This window comes from Numida meleagris, chromosome 13 (genome assembly GCF_002078875.1).
Source record: "Numida meleagris isolate 19003 breed g44 Domestic line chromosome 13, NumMel1.0, whole genome shotgun sequence".
Taxonomy (NCBI): domain Eukaryota; kingdom Metazoa; phylum Chordata; class Aves; order Galliformes; family Numididae; genus Numida; species Numida meleagris.
The window spans coordinates 4,024,240-4,045,108 of NC_034421.1; the positions used below are offsets into that span (position 1 = coordinate 4,024,240).

At 43.7% G+C, this 20,869-nt stretch overlaps 1 protein-coding gene across 12 annotated transcripts in view; it reads left to right on the forward strand.

Moving 5' to 3' along the window:
* SDK1 (sidekick cell adhesion molecule 1) overlaps window positions 1–20,869 on the forward strand; it is a 367,601-nt gene that overhangs the window by 284,515 nt on the left and 62,217 nt on the right. For all 12 annotated transcript variants that reach the window (XM_021412024.1, XM_021412018.1, XM_021412020.1 and 9 more), the window contains 7 exons: window positions 427–536; window positions 2,599–2,749; window positions 4,656–4,893; window positions 10,176–10,291; window positions 10,570–10,759; window positions 12,520–12,618; window positions 20,163–20,357. In XM_021412024.1, the coding sequence (XP_021267699.1) occupies window positions 427–536; window positions 2,599–2,749; window positions 4,656–4,893; window positions 10,176–10,291; window positions 10,570–10,759; window positions 12,520–12,618; window positions 20,163–20,357 (1,099 nt within the window). The remainder of the gene's footprint in view (window positions 1–426; window positions 537–2,598; window positions 2,750–4,655; window positions 4,894–10,175; window positions 10,292–10,569; window positions 10,760–12,519; window positions 12,619–20,162; window positions 20,358–20,869) is intronic.

Genomic DNA, 20,869 nt, shown 5'->3' on the forward strand with positions numbered 1-20,869 from the left:
GTTTCTCTGTCTTCATTTCTTTGGCATTTGTCTCCGCTGAGACTTATTTAGTATGCATCAGTTCATGTGAGTTATTATGAAGGCTATTCTTCATTTTGTTATATTACTCCTCAATACTTTTGTATTGTTGCAGTGAGATTGAATTGGGTAATAGCTCTCCCATGGTGTTCTTCTGGAATAGATCTTCTCAGAGAATCCCAGGGAAGTCCCAACAGTACAGGGAAAATTGGCTAATGTGGCTATGCTGTTACTAGTGCTTTTTCATATGACAATAAATATTTACTGGATGTTTTGTGTTCAGAAGTATTTTTCCTTCCACAGTAGTGGAGGCACACGTTGCAAAAAATGAGTGTATATAATTGTCTGCATATATATGCACACACACACACACATACTTGTGTTTGTATTGACCTTTCCCATATGTAGGTGGGTGTACTGGGTGATGAAGAAGAGTGGGTGAGTCTCCATGAGGTGGACAATGAACCTGATGCTCAGATGCTGGAAGTGCCAAACCTTACTCCTTACACTCATTACAGGTAAGAACAGCAGGTAATTAGCTGCAGCATGATAAAAAATAATAATAAGTTGCAGCGTGGAACAGCTTTCCTAATCAGGAACAGCTGGCTGTATTTTGTTATCTGAACAAAAGGGAAAAGGTTCCCTGTTTCCACAGTTTATACTTAAAATTACTTGTCTGATACTGTTAATTGTAATTTACATGCAGTACAGTTCAAAACATTAAAAGGAAAGCCGATTGCACGGTGAGGAGGTGTTACGAGTTACTGATATTCTGTGACTTCCCTCATCTGAGGAGTGCACCACTGTAACATCAATCAGTGACAAATCAATTGTAGTTAAACTGGAGAAAACTTGTAATTACATATTTACACCAGTTTAAACATTTTATCGATTTAGCTTAATTTAGTAACTTCAATTAGATGAAATCTTTGTTTATAAGAATTTCCCAAATTAAACTTAATAGATATATGCAAGGGTTAGGCTGATTGAAGTGAATCTACGTGATGGGTGCACCCCAGTTAAATGAGATGGGTTTTTAAAATCAATGCAATGCAAATGATGCGTTGATTTAGCATAGGCAAGATCTGAGAATTTGAGATACTCAGTCCTAACAGAAAAATGCTTTATGAAATAGCTTGCTAGCGTAGAGTCCCTCCAAAAAAGCCAATCCTTAAAGATGGAGAGGGTCATACATGAAGTGCAGGTTGTACCAGAGCTCAGTGTGCACTGCCTGTGTGAAGTAAGCATGACTTAACACACCTAGCGGAGGCATGGAGAAATGCCTTAGGGCTAACAAATAGGAAGGAAGTGTGTGATGAGTTTGGGATTTGTTTTGTAAATGCTGAACTTTTTGGCTTATTTTACTGCTACATCTCATTTCTCTCTCTGGATTAGCACGCTCATTTTCCTTGTGTAGAGTACAGGAGTGACCCCCTCTGATTCTTTTCATCACCATTCATGCACTAATGCAATTCCTTGAATTTTGGCTGGCTGTTTCCTCTCAGGCATGCACCAACACAAGGATGAGCTTTTGGGTTTTGTTGACATAGAACAATATTATTTCATTTTTTGAAATCCAGAAAGTTGATGCCAGATGTATTTGTTGTTCTACAATCAGCTTTAATCATTGCACGTTGAGGAAATACATAATGAGAGCTAATTATCAGACCCCATCTTTATTGGCCAGCTTCTTTTCTACATTTTGTGCCAACGCTTTGAGAGTAGAATCAAGAGCAATGTTTGTTCAGTGTATTTGCTTAATGTGTTTCCTGTAGTGCCTTTTCTAGGGTTGATCAGAGCAGATACACAAACACAGCCGTGTTGTCTAGCTCACCCTTTTCCCAACTCAGCCATTAGGTCCCAAAATGCAGTGCTTCGTATGAGCAGCTCATGTGCTTCAGTGCTGGGTACCTCTAATGGCTGTACTCGTGTCTATGAGGGGTGAGAGCATCTGAAATGAGCAGCACATCTTAATTATGTGGTGCTTCCTGCAAAAAGATTTCTCTGAGTCTTCTGTGACCCAATGGGGATTTCTATTGTGAAAGAGATGGTTTCAAGCAGACAGGTTATTTTTTAAAGAACCATATCCATATTAAATAACTTAATCTTTCTTGTGCAGGAAGGCTGAAAACGCAGCGCGAGGATAAATCAGCTTCTTTCAACCAGTAATTGAGGGGAAATGTTATCACTGGTATATTTTTTATATTGACAGGGAATGAGAATATCTGAAGTTTGATATTTTAATACCTTTCTGGATGTATTGTATAAACACTGCAAAAGAAAATCACTTACTGCCAGCATAAGCTCATCAGACTCGGCATAATTAACATAAATTTCTCACACAAATACCTAAGTTTCTAATCGACCCTAAGCTAATCTCATTTTCATTTTCATTTTTCTAATACCTGAGAGGATCTGAACACAGTTACCACAAACCATTCAGCCGTGAATACAAAGGGGACCTGCACACGACGACCTTTGCAGGCTGTTGAGTTATACCAACCTTGTAGGCCCCATCCCTCCCGCTCCGGGGGGGCTCTGGGGGCCAGTCCCACACGCTGCCTCCCCCTTCTATCACAGGTTCCGGATGCGGCAGGTGAACGTGGTGGGTGCCAGCCCACTGAGCCAGCCCTCACGTGTCATCCAGACCCTGCAGGCCCCTCCGGACGCGGCCCCCGGCAGCGTGAGCGTGCGCACGGCCAGCGAGAGCAGCCTGTGGATGCGTTGGGTGGTGAGATGGGGATGGGTGGGTGCAGGGGTGGGGTGCTGGTAGCTGGGGTGCAGCCCGGTCCCTAGGAGCCGCCTGCAGCTTGGGAATGCTTTTCCCTTGCTTTCAGCTTGAGGCTGAAGGCAAAATTATTTCCTTTTTTCAGAATAGTCGGAAATCTGAGACTTACCTTAAGTGCCTTATTAATCACTTAAATTGCCTACTGCCACTGCCTCTGCCACTTCATCAGGGGAATATATGCCTGTGTGTAAAACCTTGGCTTCTGAGACTCCAGTTCCACCGTCTGGGTCAATGTGTGGGACAGAAATATAATGCTGGAGCCAATTTGCAGTTTCCCAGGGCTCAGTTGTTTGCGCTGAGTAAAACTGTCCCCAGGAGGTACACAGGGGCCATTGACAGCCATTCCGCAGGTACTGAGTGGTTCAAAGATGGCCAAGTTTGCACATTACACTCCTGTAGGTAGATAGATATGGGAAAGGCTGTGGGGTTGTGTGATAAAATCTAGAAACAAAGAATTAATTGCAAAGATACAGTGGTTGGTGGCACCGTTTTGTCCCTTGGAATGTTGTCACTTACTGCACGCCGGGACTTGTTTGGCAATCAGCTTGCTCCAGAATGGTTCTCCTCCTCCCTGGCGGGTGGGATTTTCCGCTCGGGTTACTGTGGTGTGAAGCTGATGAAGCACAGGTTTCCTTTTCCCACACGTTAGCTTTTCCATGCATAAACTCATTATGACTGGGAGACAAATCTGGCTGCAGAAGCAAGAGAAGGTTGCTCCCATCAGTGGGGAATAGTTCCAGTTTGCCACTGGGGAGCAGGACTGAGTTCTGAACCCTGAAAGACTGACAGATCTGACCTGTAGACACCTCAGAGCCTACAAAATGTCTCAGGGTCCCGCCAAATGAACTGCAGTGTCTGCAGGAGAGCTTTGGCAGTTATCTGGTAGGACCTACATAACTCCTTCATGGCTTCATCATGCCCACATTGTTAGACCTTCGGTACTATGGTCAGACCCGCATATCTTAGAACAACATTAACTCCAAGTTGTTTTCAAGACTTAAAAACTTTTAGGCTTGTGTTTCCTTGCTGTGCTATCTGGGAACCTGGTTTTCGTGAGTCCAACTGTGCAGGGTTCAGGAGGAGCCAACAGCACAGCTAAAAATGCCCTGGCGTACCTTTTTCATGCTTGATAACATCAGCATTTGAAAGCATTTAATCTCTCTTTCTCGAGACCTACAGGTGAATCTGTGTCCCTCTGGGAGCTGGGAATTCCTTCCTTCCAACAGAACAGGGGTCACATTTTTAGCCCTGCTTGCCTGCGGGGTATAGTCTTCTGAGCTGTGAAATGTAAATGGATATCAAACTTTGCCAGTGAGTCAGAACTGAATCTCAGCCATCTGTGGCATCGTGTAGTTAGTTTTATGAGGAAAAACTTGAAACTTCACGAAGTAGGCTAATTATTTCATATTTTAATCTCTGAAATTGCTTGGGGAGTTGGAATACTGGAATAAATCTCTGCTGATAAATGAGCAGGGAGAGAGTCAGTAAAAAAAAATATATTTAAAAAAAGTACGATAAATGAATTTGTCACATGCTTCAGCAATTTATCATTCATTTCCATATTTAATCACCAATTCCTGAATACATTGCATTGGTATCATCTCTGTTGGTGCACCCACAGCAAGTGGCATAGTTCTGTCCGCATACCCATGTGGCACGAAATTGAAGTTAAAATTGAAATCTCAAACAACACAGAAATTATGGCCATGAAATGCAGATCAGCCCCTTGATCTCTTTTGCCTTCCTGTGGCCTCACAGGAGTTCTGACCGCCCTGGCACGCCATTTGCAAAGCTCCAGCAGCGTGCTCTGCGCGGTAATATTGGGCTTTCCTTTGGATTTCTCCCCCAGCCCCTCCCCGACACGCAGTACAATGGCAACCCGGAGTCCGTGGGCTACCGCATCAAGTTCTGGCGCGTGGATCTGCAGCCTGCCGCCCTGCTGAAGGTCATCAACGACCGGCTGGAAAGGGAATGCACCATCGAGGGCCTGGAGGAGTGGACGGAGTACGAGCTGCAGATCCAGGCCTTCAACGCCATCGGGGCAGGACCGTGGAGCGAAGTGGTGCGAGGTCGTACACGGGAGTCCGGTGAGTCAGAGCCCCGTGTCAGCTGTGAAGGACACGCCAGGGGATTTTCAGCACTTGGTGTCTCTTTTGTTCAGTTTTTCTTCTTGCTGATCCATTAAATCAAAAACAGAAGGAAAACAATCTGTAGGTGTACTGAAGGCAAAAAGATACAGAGATGTTTGAGGGAGCTTACGTATTTAGATATTTAGTTATTTCACTCCTCCCATGTTCTCATGCATAAACCTATAAACCTGCATGAAAGGTTTGTTTAAACCTCATTTATTTAAAGCCAGTAAAACAACCTCTTCCCACTCCTGTCACAGTTTGGCGGCATCTCAGGCAGCACGACAAGGAGGTCGTGTCCATCCTTCTCTGCCTCTTCTTCTTCCTAAACAGCTTCACTGCCCCTCATTCTTCCCTTCCCCCCTCTACTCCTGGCCTGAGGCAGGTTTTCTGACAGTCGTGGTTATCTGAAATTTAATCTCAAGCACTACGTGTTGCTAAAAGGGCACAAATTATTTTAGAGAGCTAACGAGCCACAGAGAAGTAAAATAATAATTTGAGCTTTTGATGGCACGTTTTCAAAATTACCTTCTAAAACTGTGTATAGAAGGTTATATAGACATAACCTTCGTGTAGACATAACCTTCATGTGGACATAACCTTCACACAGACATAGAGCACAGGTACCGTGTTGTCTGATTCATCCATACTAGCACAGAGACTTCAGATAGTGTCAGCAAACTCACAACTTCGGGCAGCACTAAATTATTGTTAGCACAGCAGCAACAGTAAAGACAGATCTTGAAAAGCTGCTCTCTGCCTGCTAGCTCCCACACCACCTATTCCCAAACCTGCCCTGCATGCGCCTGATAAATTAAAATTTATGTTGCGGGTGAATAAAGGAATAGATGACACATGCAGTTTAAAAGTTAAATAGTAAAACCTCTTTGTGACTTGTATTTATGCGAAGTCATTGTTTTATGCTTATTTTTTGTTACTTCTTTTTTTTTCTGTTTTTCTTCATGAAAATGTTTTGGAATTCAATCATATCCATGCCCTGCCCTTACAGATACATATGTGCATGCGTGTGCACTCTGCGCCGTGCAGCGTCGGTTGGCATGAAGCATGAGAGCTGTGCAGAGTGCACAATTTGCTCTGCTGCCTCACGTAACTGTCCTTTGAACTGCTGAGAAGAAGGCTAGACAAAGTCATCCCACTCCATTAAAGTGTTGCTTTTTGGGAAGGAGTAATTGGAAAGCTATTGCCGGAGGTATTTTAAACAGGGCATGTTTGTACTGGAGTTAGTGATAGCATGACCTAGACAAAGTAGTTTTGAAGTGTTTTGTGCCATAATAAAAAGGTAGCGTGTTCTCCATTTTCTCCTTTCCACTGCTCTTCAAACACTTCTTTTGAAAGGAAGTAAATACTAAGATTAAGCGATTTCATAAAACCTTAGGATTACAGTGCTCTTGCTCAGCATCTAAAGATCAGAGGTTACACGTGTGTATTTGGCATTTCCTCTTGCAGTATTAAAAGAGGGTTGACTTGGTACTGATTATAGGAGGCACGCTGAAACCAGGATCAAAATAATACAAAGCTGTGATGTAGGCCGTGCGGACTCATTTGTGTGTTTTTTTTCATGTACTTCCTTTGATACTAACATCTGATTTCTTGAATAGAGCAAGTCAAGGCCCACACTTTTGGCTGCGTCTTTTTAGGTTTGTGGTACACAAAAAGCACTGGCATAGCAGCGAGCTGCGTGAGAGGGAATCTGCAGTTAACCTGTGTGCGCCTCCAAATGGGGTTAAAGTGTGGATGAAAGTTACCTATACCCAGAGAAAGAGGTCAAAGCACTGTTTAGAACTGGCTTTTGATTTATGACAGAAATTACACGTATGCTTTCGAAGTATTTAAAAGCAGGTGTCCTAAACACGATGGTGTTAACTGCAGAGTAACGAGCTCAGTTTCCACTCTATGCACTGAAAATGATAGTAGGTATGACAAAGAGAAAGCAAGAAAATGCAAAGACTTCTAATGTGTTAGAGCAACTTTGACAGGGCTGATTTGTTTTAAATATAAACCCTCTTACTGTCAAACGGTTCATCCCAAACACACCTCACTCAGTGCCTCGATATCTTCAGGCATTCAGTTACACGAGTGTGTATGCTCACCTCACAAAATGAGCTCCTACACAAGCATGGGCACACGTGCATGGCCGGGATCAGCCTCCTGATTTGTCAGAGCCTGACCTTCACGAAGCAGTTACCGTGCGATAAAGCATCGCTGGGTAATTCAGATGTGGTCCAATGTCACTGCAGAGATTTGTCACTTCGTACAAGCTGAGAGTGGGCCCCTGATATCTAATTTTATAGGCAAAATGCTTACATTCTGTGCTGCAGCTATGTTGCTTTTGCCATGAACCTAGCTCCAAACTTGTACTTCTTAATTGATGTCAGATGTACCATATGCCAGCTTAATTTTTACTTTCAGAAAACAATTAAGGGTATTGAGCTAAAATGAGCTGCAAAAATGGAGAGAACCACGTCAGTGCACTATCTAGCTTTCTTAGAATGCCAGAATACAAGCTAGCTTATTGAAGGCTGCTTTGGGCCCAGTTGAAGACATGCAACGGCATCATTTGCTGTATATTAAATACGGTTTTATCAGATGTAGAAAGAAGATGTGTGATCTTAGATGCCAACACTGATAACTAAAAAACTCAAGTTGTTATTGAAGTCGCAGTGCAAAGTACCAGTAACTCTATAATTTCCTATGTTTGATCTTCCGAAGCGCATCGTGCGGCTGGCAGTTTGCTGGATTAGCTAATCATTTCGTTTCGGTCTTTCCAGTTCATTTCTTTCAAGCTCCGAGATTTTCTTGGACACTGTTGCTCGGCTTCTACTCTGTTCTTGCAGGTTACTAATGAGAACTCCGCATTGGAGCTTCCAGCAAAGTCTTCAGTGCGACAGTTAAGGAAACAGCATCGGAGTTTGCAGGGGAAAGAGAGATTATACGCCTCGCTCAAGTCACTGATCAGTCATAGCAAAGCATAGTTACTTTGAAGCAGGATATCCTGAGTGAGGAGAGGGGTCGGATAAGTGGATGTTACATTTCAATTCATTCTTTAAAGGGCCGATCAAACTGCGTTGCCTGAGAAGAGACAGGCAACAATAAAATCTGTAGTATCAGTTGCACACCCTGAATTCATACACCCATATTAAAACATAGTTCTCAACACCAATATGACAGTAGCACTGGAAAATTAAAGTGGAACAAAATACTTGATGATTGCAAGGATTTCTGCCATTCAGGTGCTGGGCTGAGATTCCTCCCCAGCGAGAGGGGACATTGGGCTGTTCTGGCCGTCGCTGGGGATTAAGAGGAGAGTGGGCTAATAAACCTTCCCATCAGCCATTCTGTCCTTTGTGAGCTTCAGCATCCCCCTGCCAGCAGCAGGACGGTGCACACACCTCAAAGCAGCCATGCATGCAGGGCCAGCCGGCCGCAGCCCGACCTTTTGTGAATTTGGGGTATCTCGTGGCTGCTGATCAAAGGGGAAAAGAAATATTTGTAAAATAAAGGAACTTTCGCTCTTGAAAGGGTTCAAACCAGATAAAATAAAAATAAATGTGGCTGGAAAGGGCTCCTTTCCTCTTTGTGTTCTGGTTTCCCGCGACCCACCTCCACCCTTTCTCTCTCCAGAAGTGATTCATGTGGGAGTAGCTCTTTGTGAAGATCTACAGATAAAGTTATGGCAGCTATCCAAAGACATTCATGGCTCCTGGCAATCTATTTTCCTTTAACATAATTATATCCTTGTGGGGGATAAATCTAGGAGATTTAAAAAAAAAAAAAAAAAAAGAGCATTTCAGCATTAGAGGGGAAAAAAAATTGGATTTCAGCAATGGCGTGTGATGGTGCCTTGTTTCTCGTGTCCCAAATAATTGGTAGCAGGGAAAAGGGAAATTGTTTCAGGAATGACTATCTCTCTGGTTAACCTTGAGTGCACAGGGGTGGGGGCTGGTGTATTTTATTTTTCCATTTATATTAATTCTGGTGTCATACTCATTATCTTGTTCATGTTGCTAGGAGATTCGGGAGCTAGCCTTCAAACCAGCTGATCTGTTCTTTCATTCGGACAGCCAGGGAAGCATTACTTTTTGGCAGAGATTTGTGCTCCGCTTTGCGATGTACTCAGGACCTAATCAAGCCTTGCTGTCCACGAGTACTCATGTAACATAACTTGTTGAATGTTCTCTCGAGGTCTGACAGGTGTATCACGCTTTGGGAAAGATTATACCCTTCAAATGTTGGAAATGCCACAAGAAAAAAAAAAACAGGAAAGGGCAGCATAAAATGTGAACTCTTAAAAATAGTCTCTGGTTCTGCTTGCATAACATTGCATAGCTATTGAGCTTGCCCACAGAAGTTTGCAGTTGCGTGATGGCTCTGCAGTGGGCTGAGTTTTAATGGCCTGGGAGAATGCAGGTTTGCTCCTCTCTCGAGTAACAGAAAATTACAGTGTTCCTGTGCCATCCGTTCTAATAATGATCTTGGTTTCGTAAGGGCCAATTTTACAACATAAATGAAATAGGCATATCTTTCATTTGCACCGTATCAGTCCCTGAAAATACACCTTGCCTTAATGTATCTGTCTATAATTGATGTATTGCAAATGTTAAGCACCATCACATAATCAAAAGGCTTCGAGGTTAAAGCACTTCTCGCTGAACTGGGAGGTCTGGGTGCAATCCAGTGGCTGGAATTATTGCTAACTCTAGACAAGATGCTGTAATTTCCTTTTGAATAATATAGGAAGCCAGGGTGGCGTAAAACTTCATGTTAGAACAGATCATACCGTAAGATAAACTCCCATTCATAAAGATTTCTTGCTTTTGGCAAAGGGAAATAAAATGTACGGGAGAGAAAAACCTAGGAGATAGACTTTGTAGAAGTCCAGCAATTTAAACGTAACTCTAATTACTGCAAATATAAAGAACCTGAAGTTTATTCATCTCTGCCTGTATTTAATGTCTGACTATAGACAGTGGTTAGTGGTGAGTGTTAAGCTCTTTACAAACACTGTGTTTCTTACATGAACTGGTAAAAGAATGTGAAGTAAGCTGAAATGTAAAGGTGATGTGTAATGAGTACAAAAGAAGAAGGGATTGTCTAGAGTGTATTTGAGTGCTTTGGGATTTGGGTACTCTTCCAAGGGATCCTAAAACAATCCCAAGTAGACAGGGAGATGGAACAACATTACCTGGAAAGCCTTACCTATTTCAGCTCTGTGATTCCAGTTCCCTCTGCTCCTCCCGAGAACGTGTCTGCTGAAGCCGTGAGCTCAACCCAGATCCTTCTGACATGGTCTGCAGTCCCCGAGTCGGAGCAGAACGGCCTCATCCTGGGTTACAAGGTACGCAGCTGGAGCTTCATGTTCACTTTGTTATTAAAGCACTACCTGGGTATATTTTTCTATTTATTATTTATTGCTCACCTGAGGGATGTTAATATCACCCATAACTCGACAGGATAAGATATCAGAAGCGTGCTGGTTTTGGAAGGGGTGACTGCTGAATTTAATCTCATATCTTTGTGAAAAGGAGGATTTTAAATGCATGCCCCTTTTTCAATTCTCATGTAATAACTTTTTCTTTTTGCATTCACATGCATTTATTCCGCATTATTCTGCAGATACTTTACAAAGCAAAAGATTTAGACTCCGAACCAAAGAGCCAAATAGTAAGAGGCAACCACACGCAGTCCTGCCTGCTGTCTGGCCTGCGCAAGTACGTGCTCTACGAGATCCAGGTGTTGGCATTCACTCGCATTGGGGATGGAGTCCCCAGCTCTCCCGCAGTTATAGAGAGAACCAAGGATGATGGTAAGTGTATGGGCTACCAGAATAGGGGCCTTACTTAGTCCTGATTTTAACACCATCTCCTTTTAGTGATGCAAGTGTAGAAAGGCCAAACTGAGGTTATTTGGATTGTTTTTTGACTTCGAAGTAAAAGGAATTGGTCCTTACTCGGTATGGCAGCGCTGCTCCATTGGCCATGGGATGAGAATTTGGCAAAAGCACTGAAAACCAGTTGCCCATTTCCTCGTTCCCCTCAGTTGATGAAGAGGAAAAAATCTAAAATTATTTGTACTCTGAAGCTCGATGTAGAAAATTTCTACTGAAGACAATTTTTAAAGCCCAATTATAAATGCCAATTGATGTTCAATCATGCTCTAAGGAAAAAGTAGAGCACTGCAACTGGAAGCAATAAACAAACCTGGGTCTGCTTGGTCTGAAGGAGAGATGTGGAATTTGCAGCTTCGATAATCCACTCTCAATTTTTTTTCAAAAGAATAAGGACTGACCTGGGAAGGGGTGATAGCAGCCCCTCTTGTAGCTCCCTCCAGTGCTTCCCAGGAGCTCAGGGGCTCCAGAGCACAGTTTGATGTGCTGAGAGACCCCGAGCAGCCCCTTCCTCATCCCAGTTCTCTTTGAACACATCTGCGGGGTTGAGAGCATTCCTGCTGATGGATTTTGACAGAAATTTAATTCAACTCTTAAAGTATTTTTGGCTTTGCAGATGCTAAAGTTGCTTTTAGTTTCATTGCCTTTTCACTATTAAATGATGGATAGTGTCTGTGTAAGAGGTGTCTGCTTATTAGTCCCAAAGAACGAAAAAAAGAAAAAAAAAACAAAAAATCTCTTTTCTCATCAAAATGTTCCTAGTAGAAATGGAATAAAAATTGGTATCTACAAGGGACTTCATTAAAGCTATATTTGGTTGGGCTGAAAGCACGTTCAGACTCCTGGCTTAACGATACATTTAGCACAGTGTGCAGGGACAGGGATGGGACAGAGCGGGGATAGGGGTGGGATGGAGCAGGGATAGGGGTGGGACAGAGTGGGGACAGGGATGGGACGGAGCAGGAGCAGTCGCTCCCAGGCATTTTTGTGGCTGTTTTCTCAGCATTCAGCCTGTGTAGTGACTCTGAAAGGAAACAAAGATAAGTTAATATTAGCAGAACTCTGCAGGGAATGAAAGAACAGTCACAGAATTGTACACATCAGACTATAATGTGAAATATTTAAAACTGTTTGTTTTAGATAACCCCATTATAGCAGTTCCCTCCTTAAGTGCCTGTTGGCAAATGATACAAATTGTTCTTCCTTCTCCACACTCCTGACATAAATATGTTGTGTCTCCTCTCGGCTCCGCTTAATTAAATGTATCATCAGGGGTGAGGCAGGTGGAATTTGTGCTGAAGGGGAAATTCTGGAGATGCAAATGTGTGAATTAACATCTCCTCACCTCGCAAACCCAGGATGGCCATTGCAGCTGCCAGCTGTCTGCATCAGCGTGCATCAGGTTCTCTGCCTCAGACCTCTGTGTTTAGAATGCACATGTAAAATCAGAAGGCAGTTCAAAGCCAGCACTGGGGCCACAGAGAGGAGATATTATTCAATTCCAGCACCTGTGGACGGAACTCCTCTGAATCCATGCATTTTGCACGTACATGGGTGCTCCTAACCATCTATTTATTATTGGTGAGCTACAGCTTGGCTGCCTTCTGTGCAAAGTGATTGGGAAACTGGTAACCCCTCTGACACGCCGTGCCTGCGGGCACCTCCTCTGTCCCCCGCAGCCCCTGGGCCGCCCGTCAGGATGGTGTTCCCCGAGGTGAGGCTGACGTCAGTGCGCATCGTCTGGCAGCCGCCGGAGGAGCCCAACGGCATCATCCTGGGTAAGGAGCCGGGAGGAGCGGGCGGGGAGCAGGGGAGCTGCGGCTGATGGGTTTTATTTCCGTTTGCACGTTGGGTTGGAAATCATGCATAAGGAAATTGTGGCTAAAGAGAGGAAAATAGGTCCTGCGGTGAGAAGGAAAGTTCTGCCAGGCTCCGCGGTGCGTGTTTTCCCAAATCAGGATTACGCTGCGTTCCTGACACTGTGTTTGAACCCTCATCTGTCCATCTGCATTTGTATGTATAACCTGTTGAGCTGCAGCAGAGCAGAGTGGGATTTTCCCCTCCTTTCCTTCCCTTATCCTTGCCATCCCTGTCTTCTCAGTTTCATGTGTGCCTCTGTTTCACTGCTTCCTCCAGCCAGTACTGTCTGCCAGGTTGCAAGGAGTTAAACCACACTTGGCTTTTTATCAAAGGCAGCAGGGGCAGCAAGGCTCACCAGGAATTTGTGACAAACCTCCTTACCTTCCTGCTCTGATAACTCTTGGGTTGCTGCTGCGCCCAGGGCACACCAGCAGCTCCTTGTACTTCTAAAGCATTGGAGGTTTTTACAATGTAAGAATCTATTTATGCCTCTGAAGTTAACGTATCTAATATTTACACAGCGATTCTGCCTGTGTTCTGTGCTGATGCGGAGCACATTCTGTGGTAGTCCAAGCAGATGAGTGAGGATTATCCCTATAAATATCCCTTTAAATAAAGGACTGCTCTGGTGCTGTGCTTAGCTCTTGAGTCAAGAGCTCAGAGTCTGTGCTGAGCTGTGCAGTTTCTAAAAGTTCTCTTGGGTTAATCCTGACACCTGGAGATGCAGAGAAATCATCAAACCCAATCCAAAGGTGCCACTGCAGGCATCTTCTGAGCACAACAAAGCCCACGTGGAGTTTGGTACCAGCTGCTGGAGGCGGATCCACATGGGGTTCCTTGGCTGCTTGATGAAGCTTGGCTTCCAGGCTGTCTTGTTGGTCTGATTTGCTGCTTTTGTTTTAAGGAACTGTGTGCCCTATAAACTTGCTCTCAGTGGAGGGTGTGATTTGAATCACAGGATGTGGTTAAGCAGGAAAAAAGTCATTTGGTACACATGATGAGAAAGTACAAAAGATATTTTGCCCCCCCACACTGTTCCGGTGTCTCACCTTGCTGCACTTGGTCAGCATCTTTTGCTGAAGTTTCAAGTTCCATGGAGTAACAGCTCTTTTATTCGGGCTTTTCACAGTGCCCTGTGCAATTCATCCACTTCTTGTTCCATTCGTAGTCAATGCCACAGCACTGATGACAAAATCATGCAAATGCAGAGCTGGGAAGAAAGGTGGAAGGGAAGCCCTTAAAGAGTGCTCAGCACGTTTGGCATGGAGACTGCAGGCTGCTGTGACCTGCACAGTCCATTCCCAATCACACGTCCCAGGGTACCTGGCACTGCCTTGCCTTTCTTGCAGCACTGCTGTTGTAACTAAGTAAGTTTATGACCTACTATTAATTCCTGCCTTTTTTCTGCAGTACAATTCCAGGTCAATCCCTCTTTTACATGTACATTAAGCTTTTTTTTTTTCCTTTTTTTTTTTTTGTAAGTGCATTGCTCTGCATGTATTTTTATTGAATTTCAGCTTTCTGATTCCAGACCAACTCTCCTCATTATCAGAATCACTTTAAATTACCGTCTTGTCCTCTAAAGGGCTCACAACCGCTCCTAATTTGGTTTTAGTTTTGAAGTTTGCAAGCAGAATGGCAATTCCATCAACCGGGTCATTAATGAAAGTATTGAGCAGAAACAGACTCGGGACTTATTCTCATGAGACCTTACTTAATATATCCTATCCAAATCTCAGCCAACTATTGCTAACAACATTTTGACTTTTTCTTTTAAGCGATCGCAGCAAAATGTGCCGTATTTTTCTTAAGCTCTGTTTCTTTAGTTTGTTTCTGACAGGGCTGCTTGGAACCATATTAAAGCCTTACTTAAAGTCAATGCGGATCATATCTGCTCTTCCCACCTGGCCAATTACACTGTCAAAGCAGAAAACAGATTATTTGGTATTTATTATTTGTTCCAGACAAATACATATTTGCTGTTCTCTGGCAATTTATTATCCCTGTGGATGCTTATATGTTTACTCATATTTTTTCCAGGGTCTTTCTGGGTATTAAACTTTAGCTTGATTTGTCCATAATTCCTTTGGTCTTGCTTCCTCCATTTTATAAGATAAAGCATTCTGTTTGCCCTTCAGTAATATTCTGGGATGTCACCTATCCTCAACAAGTTCTTGAATATAATCACTGATTATTCAGTGGTGGATCCTGCTAGTTATATAGCACTGCAGGGCAAATTTCATCAGGCCTTTCTGACTTGATTACATCTAGCTTAGCTAAATATTCGTTAACCTGTTCTGTATTCTAGCCTACATCCCTACTTCTATTGTTGTCAGTTTTAATTTGTGTTAAGTATCTAGTTAATAATCAACATTTTTTGTGTGAAAAAGACGCAACTGAAGTGTCAGCCTTGTGCTCTTTTATCTTGTGCTTATCTTTTATTCCCAGTAGTTGACCCCTCCTTCTCTCTCTTGTATTTTGAATGTCTTTCTGAAACCTTTCTCGTTGCCTTTCCCCTTTAAGTCAGAGCTCACCTGCACTTCAGCTATTCTGATTTTGCCCCTGCGTGCCAGTGCTGTCTATTTATACACCCCCTCAGCAACCTGTCCTGTTTCAACATTTTGTACAATTCGGTTTCGATTTTCAAGGCATTAGTGAGGTTTGAATGCAAACATATTGGGCTCCTAACATCTTTTGTCTGCATTGGGCTCACTGTACCTTTATTTTTATCTCTTTTAAAACTGTCAGCTAACCTGAATTCCTTTTTCCCTCAGAATTCCTTCCCAGGGGACTCTACCGACCAGTTGCCCCCGTCCACCTCTTTGAAGTCCATTGTCTTCATTCAACAGCTTTCCCTCCTCTCTTTTTTTCTGATAGCAGAAAAATTGAGGATATGGAGGAAGTAGTTAACTGCCGATGTCAGAGAGAAAAAGTGAAAATTACTCACGCTGAGTTATTTCTGTGATCTTTTCTAGGAATTGAGGAGTGCTTCAAAAATAGCTAAAAAGCCAGCATGGCACTGTAACTAAAGGGTGCATGTTTACTTTCATTCTTGTGCACTTTTCAAATCTTATTGCTGCAATGAACTTTTTAAACAGCACTGTAACCACCACAGTCAAGGTCAGTGCAGTAGAATTAGTAGAAAAAATAAGTTAACAGAACTTTGCAGGCTGTCCTGTTATTCACCAGTGGGGCTGCAAAATAACAAAAAAAAAAAGTTTTCTTGCAAGAGCAACTTCCATTCCCAGCCTTTGAACTAATGTTCCTGCTCTGCTGGCTTTGTCCTCTGAGTATACAAGCACCTTTGCAGCTAACATTTTTGTAATCTACATCAAAACATGTTCAAGCATTTCAGAGGGAGATTAACAGGATGAAATACTGGCAGGCACCAAGAGGGAAAACCGCTTGTTTGTTTGTTTAAATATTTTACTGTGGAGGACTGCTAGATATCTCCACTTCTCCTTTTGGGAATGTTGCAGTAACCAGCTTGAGGCTTAACTCCGTCTTCTTTCCGGCACTGCATTCAGCAGCACCCAGCGTGGTTCCTTCAAATACTGTTAAAGGAAAACGATGCATTAATGTGTGTAGATGCAGTTCTATCAGTGAGCTTCCCCTGGAACAAGAGCTCACGCCCGCTGGTTGGTATTCCTCACGGTATCCTTGCGTGTAGCGTTTACCTGAAGCTTACTGCGAAAGAGTGTAAGAACTCCACTGAGAATTAGAGCCGAAATTGGATGTAATCCATGTTTGCAAATGCATATTTTGATCCTGGGCTGCATTTGCACACCCGCTGGCCCTTAAACAGATAAGCAGTAAAATCAACAAACTGGATTGCTGCTCCACTAGGCGGACCGTAACCTCCTGGCATCGTTTGGCTCTCCCTAAGTTCTGTGACAAATTAATAAGTGTTTGTATCTCTGCTGCACCGCGGCCTGCACGAGCGGGTGCTGTCAGTTCTGAAGGGCTTTGTATGGTGATGAGCTTGAAAGCTCTTCTATATTCATAGGGTGTTGTCATCTTCCTGCCTGTTTGCTTTGGGGAATCTGGTGGCTGCGTTAGTGACCTAACGTTTAACAGGCGGTTCAGACCGCTGCCATTTACGGAGTTCAGAAAGCGTAGCTCATGAAACTGCTCGCCGTTGTGCAAAAAATATTTAAGGAGATGCTAATGCAAAAATAAGCCTTGTTTCAATGAATAAATAAACCGCTGAGGAAATGATCTTTCAAGGCTTCTTTACGCGGTTTGGCTGGTGATCAGCAGAGCTCCGAACGGCGAGAGATTTGGGACCTAGTGCTGTGTAGGAAAAAAAGAAAACTGAAGGAAAGAATGTGCATTCTTCTGACAGAGCATCCAGCTGTTAACTTCCTGTAAGATACTCCTGTCCTGGGAAAGTTTTCTCTGATCACTTTTTAAAGATTTTGCTTTCATTCACAACCTTTGATATTTTGCATCTAATGCGTATGTGACATCTTGTTGCCATCATCAAGCAGGGGAAGGAAGCTTCATCCATGCGGTAGACCCTAAGCACACCTTCATTTCAACACTGTTTATCTCTGTCAATTTGCCTCCTTTGATTTCACCCAACATTTCCTGTCTTCTCTGTCTTGTCGCCGAAAATCATCAACCTCGTAATTGTACCGTTTTGATCTTGTGTTAGCCCAAATTGTTATCCAAACTGTTGTTTAAATACAGCTTCTTCTGCGTCACTCCAAAAAAAAAAAAAAGAGCAATGATGTTTATGGCAGAATGTCTCTTGGCTGCCCAGTTGTCCAACAGTGGAAGGTGATGTAGGGGATCACAGTTAAGATACTGAGCGTGTCTCAGGTTTTTGTGGGCGGCAGCAAGAGCTCAGATGTGCAGGTTGGATGTGCTCCTTCGAGTCAGGCCAAGGGGAGTGCTGCATTTCTGAGAAAACATCACAAAGGTGCAGGCAATGGTCATGGGATCCATGGCTGTAAGTTGTTACAATGGCGCAGATAAGTGTGTGCTTCCGTGGCTGATCCGTGCATGTTTGTAATTGGCTTTCCAGCATGGGTACCCCCATTTAGCAGTAAATAGTTATCTTTCTATTCCCTCCTTACATTTTAGCTGCACTTCTCTATTTTACGATGGCTTAGAAAAGAGAGAAAATCATTTGACAAAGATATGTCCCAGATATCATGCGTATCTTTTAATAACTAGATAAATCAAGTTTTCTATTCTTTTAATACTCTCGGTTTCCCTGCAGGTCTTATTCCTTATGTCTTATGTCCCTTTATCAAACTTCTTTAGCCATCTTAGTTGCTTCTTCCTTCATCTTCCCTGCTGCTGTAGAAATTGCCTCAGAGCTTTTCTTTTACTGTTTTTTCCCCTTTACTGAGATCTTGCACCAGGGTTCTCACTGCATTCTGCACATCTGTAAAAACAAAAAATCATAATGTATCCATTTATTCTCCCCACTGCTATCTGTCTTTCTGAGGACTTTTTTTAAAAGATCAAAATACGTGCAGTATTAAAGGTACAGAAATACTGCGGTGAAACGTAGGGGGCCAGCAATGGGAGAGCTGGTGCAGTGGGTAAAAGGAGGTCATTTGCAGGAGAATAGGGGAGATGTTCAGAGCGTAAGACCCCAAGGTTGTGTTGCTGGCTTAGCATGCTTCAGGAGCTCTGAAAATCAGGCTGCTTTTTACCTAGGAATGCAGCATAATGCACCCATGGAAACCCTGTAGGAATACGCCCAGCGCACCGCTGGATACCCTTGGCACAAAGTGACCCTGCTGTGCTGGAAGCTTTCCCTTCCTGACGCGCATTCTCAAATATGAGTGGCCACTGTGTACTGGGGCAGTGGCATGAGGCAGCCCTATGCCCAGCTGTGCCCATAGCTCGCTGGAGCCCTGGTGCTCTGAGAGCCAGGTCGCTCCCAGAGGTGGCTGTGCAATCAGGTTTGTATCAGGTTTGTTCCATGGAAGGCAGCTTCAGCTGCTGCCCCACATCCTCTAGCAGCTGTAGATAAAAAAAAAAAAAAAAAAGGGCAAAGAAATGCTGGGGCTTCATCTGTAGTACCATGAGAATCAGCACACCAAAATTATTACCATCTGTATCCCAATTAAATTTCACTGTTTATGCGCCATACAAGTATGGCATTCACTCGGGAGAGCATATGAACTCTGTATCTTCTCTGTGAGCAGTTATGTGGCAATTGTCACGTGTTCCCAGTGAAAAATAAATGTCATTGATTTTGTCCAGTAGCCACAGGTAAGATACACTCTGCGGTTTCCGTGCACTGACCTTTATGAATGAAGCACACCAGGTTTGGCTCTTGTTCTCATTACAGCCAGAATTTGGTGGGAGTTCAAACGTTAGCTGGGATATTCATTCCAAGAGAAAGAGATGGTCTCAGGTGTCTGTGGGCCCCTTTGTCTTTTGGAAGATGAGCAGAGAGTTGGCAGCATCATGTCATGACAGTTTTGTTTTCATCTGCTCTGATTTGGATGTGTTGGCTGCCCTCTGCCCTGCATCGCTTCATGAAGCATTTAATCATACGATGCATTCAGCTTGGGCAGTAAAGCCCCACACCAGTTCCGTATTAATTGATTTTGGAAGTTAGCAGTTGGACTGAAAGTTACATCGAGCTCCAAAAGTGAGAGCCTGATTCGATTGCTGGGTGTACAGAATGGCTTTGAACATTTGGCAGACCCTCTTTGGGGGACAGTTGTTGCTAGCGGTGCGTGAGAGCTCTGGAAGCCTTCCTTTGCACAATTAGATCATTAATAATGTATGCTAAACTGTAAGCTCGTAATCGTCAGGCAGGCAGGTTGGAGTGGGGCTATCATTTGCAGGCATCAACAACATTGATTACTGTGTGCAGGAGGATTTAAGTGGGACCACACAGCTTGCAGGCTTCTTCCTTGGGCTGTAGACAGGGATTGCAACACTGAAGAACAGGAGGATGCTTTTATTGGCAGTCCCGGCATCCACTGTGCAATTATGGGGCAATGGGAGAGCTGAGAGAAAGGCAAATGCAAAAAGCAGGGGTGAGGGTTTCCTTGGGCAGCATGAGGGCTGCACAGCTGGGGCAATCCAACTGCTCTGCAGCTGAGAAACTTCTAATTTCAACCCGTGCTGTCGCGGTGTGTAATGGACTCTGTCCCTTTGCCTTTTCCAATGAGGTACCAGTATGCTCAGGAAAGATTAAATGTTTTTGTGTCTTGTTGAGATGAAGGATGGAAAGCGAGATCCGTTTTGCTGCAGATGATATCCAGCAGACCCTTGTGTGCACCGCAGTGTGTAATTTCCCCATAAGGTGCTGCGCCTGACTGCGAAGGGCTGGCATATAGCAGAGTTTTATAGCACTAAAGGAAGCAAATCACTTAGTTCTGGTCTCAGTTAAACAAGTAATTACAATAAGCTAATAGTTTCGGTGCTACCGCTAGAAAAAAAATCCTAACCTCTCTGCTCCCTTCTGCCGGTGCCGTGCTTTCAGGCTATCAGATTGCGTACCGGCTGGCCAGCAGCAGCCCCAACAAGTTCACAACGGTGGAGGTGGGCTCAACAGTCCGGCAGTTCACTGCTACAGACCTCACCCCCGAGTCAGCGTACATCTTCCGGACATCTGCCAAGACCCGGCAGGGCTGGGGCGAGCCTCTGGAAGCCACAGTGATCACGACGGAGAAAAGAGGTAATGCTTGCAGTCACGGGTTTGGGTGTTTTCCATTGCATGCCTCGGAGTCTGTGCTGCACTTAAAGGAATTTTAATTACAGGCTGCAGCCTGTAGACCTCCAGCTTCTCACACCATAACCCTGCCCTAAACCGTAGCAACGTCATGATTTTAGAAACCTGGTGAGCAAGGCAGACTTTTATGAGAGGCAGTTCTTCTAACCAGACAGGCTGTTGGGGATTGATTTTTCCATCAGATGCCGTATTGGCCATATGCAGCCTCCTTCTGCAGTCAAAGCTTTTTTTTTTTTTTTTTTTTTTTTTTTCTCCCAGCTCTCTCATTTTCTAGAAGGATTGCAATCTTAAGAAAGTAAGTGATGGATGAATTGCATTGATTAGGGAGCACAAAATGAGAGCTGGAGATTTTGCTGGGTTTCTTAACATGGCTCCTCCAGTGTACCTAAGTCCTGACCCAATGTGTTAGCAATTCCTCTGGCCATTCATTGCTGTATACTCAAGCAGAATGTTCGTAT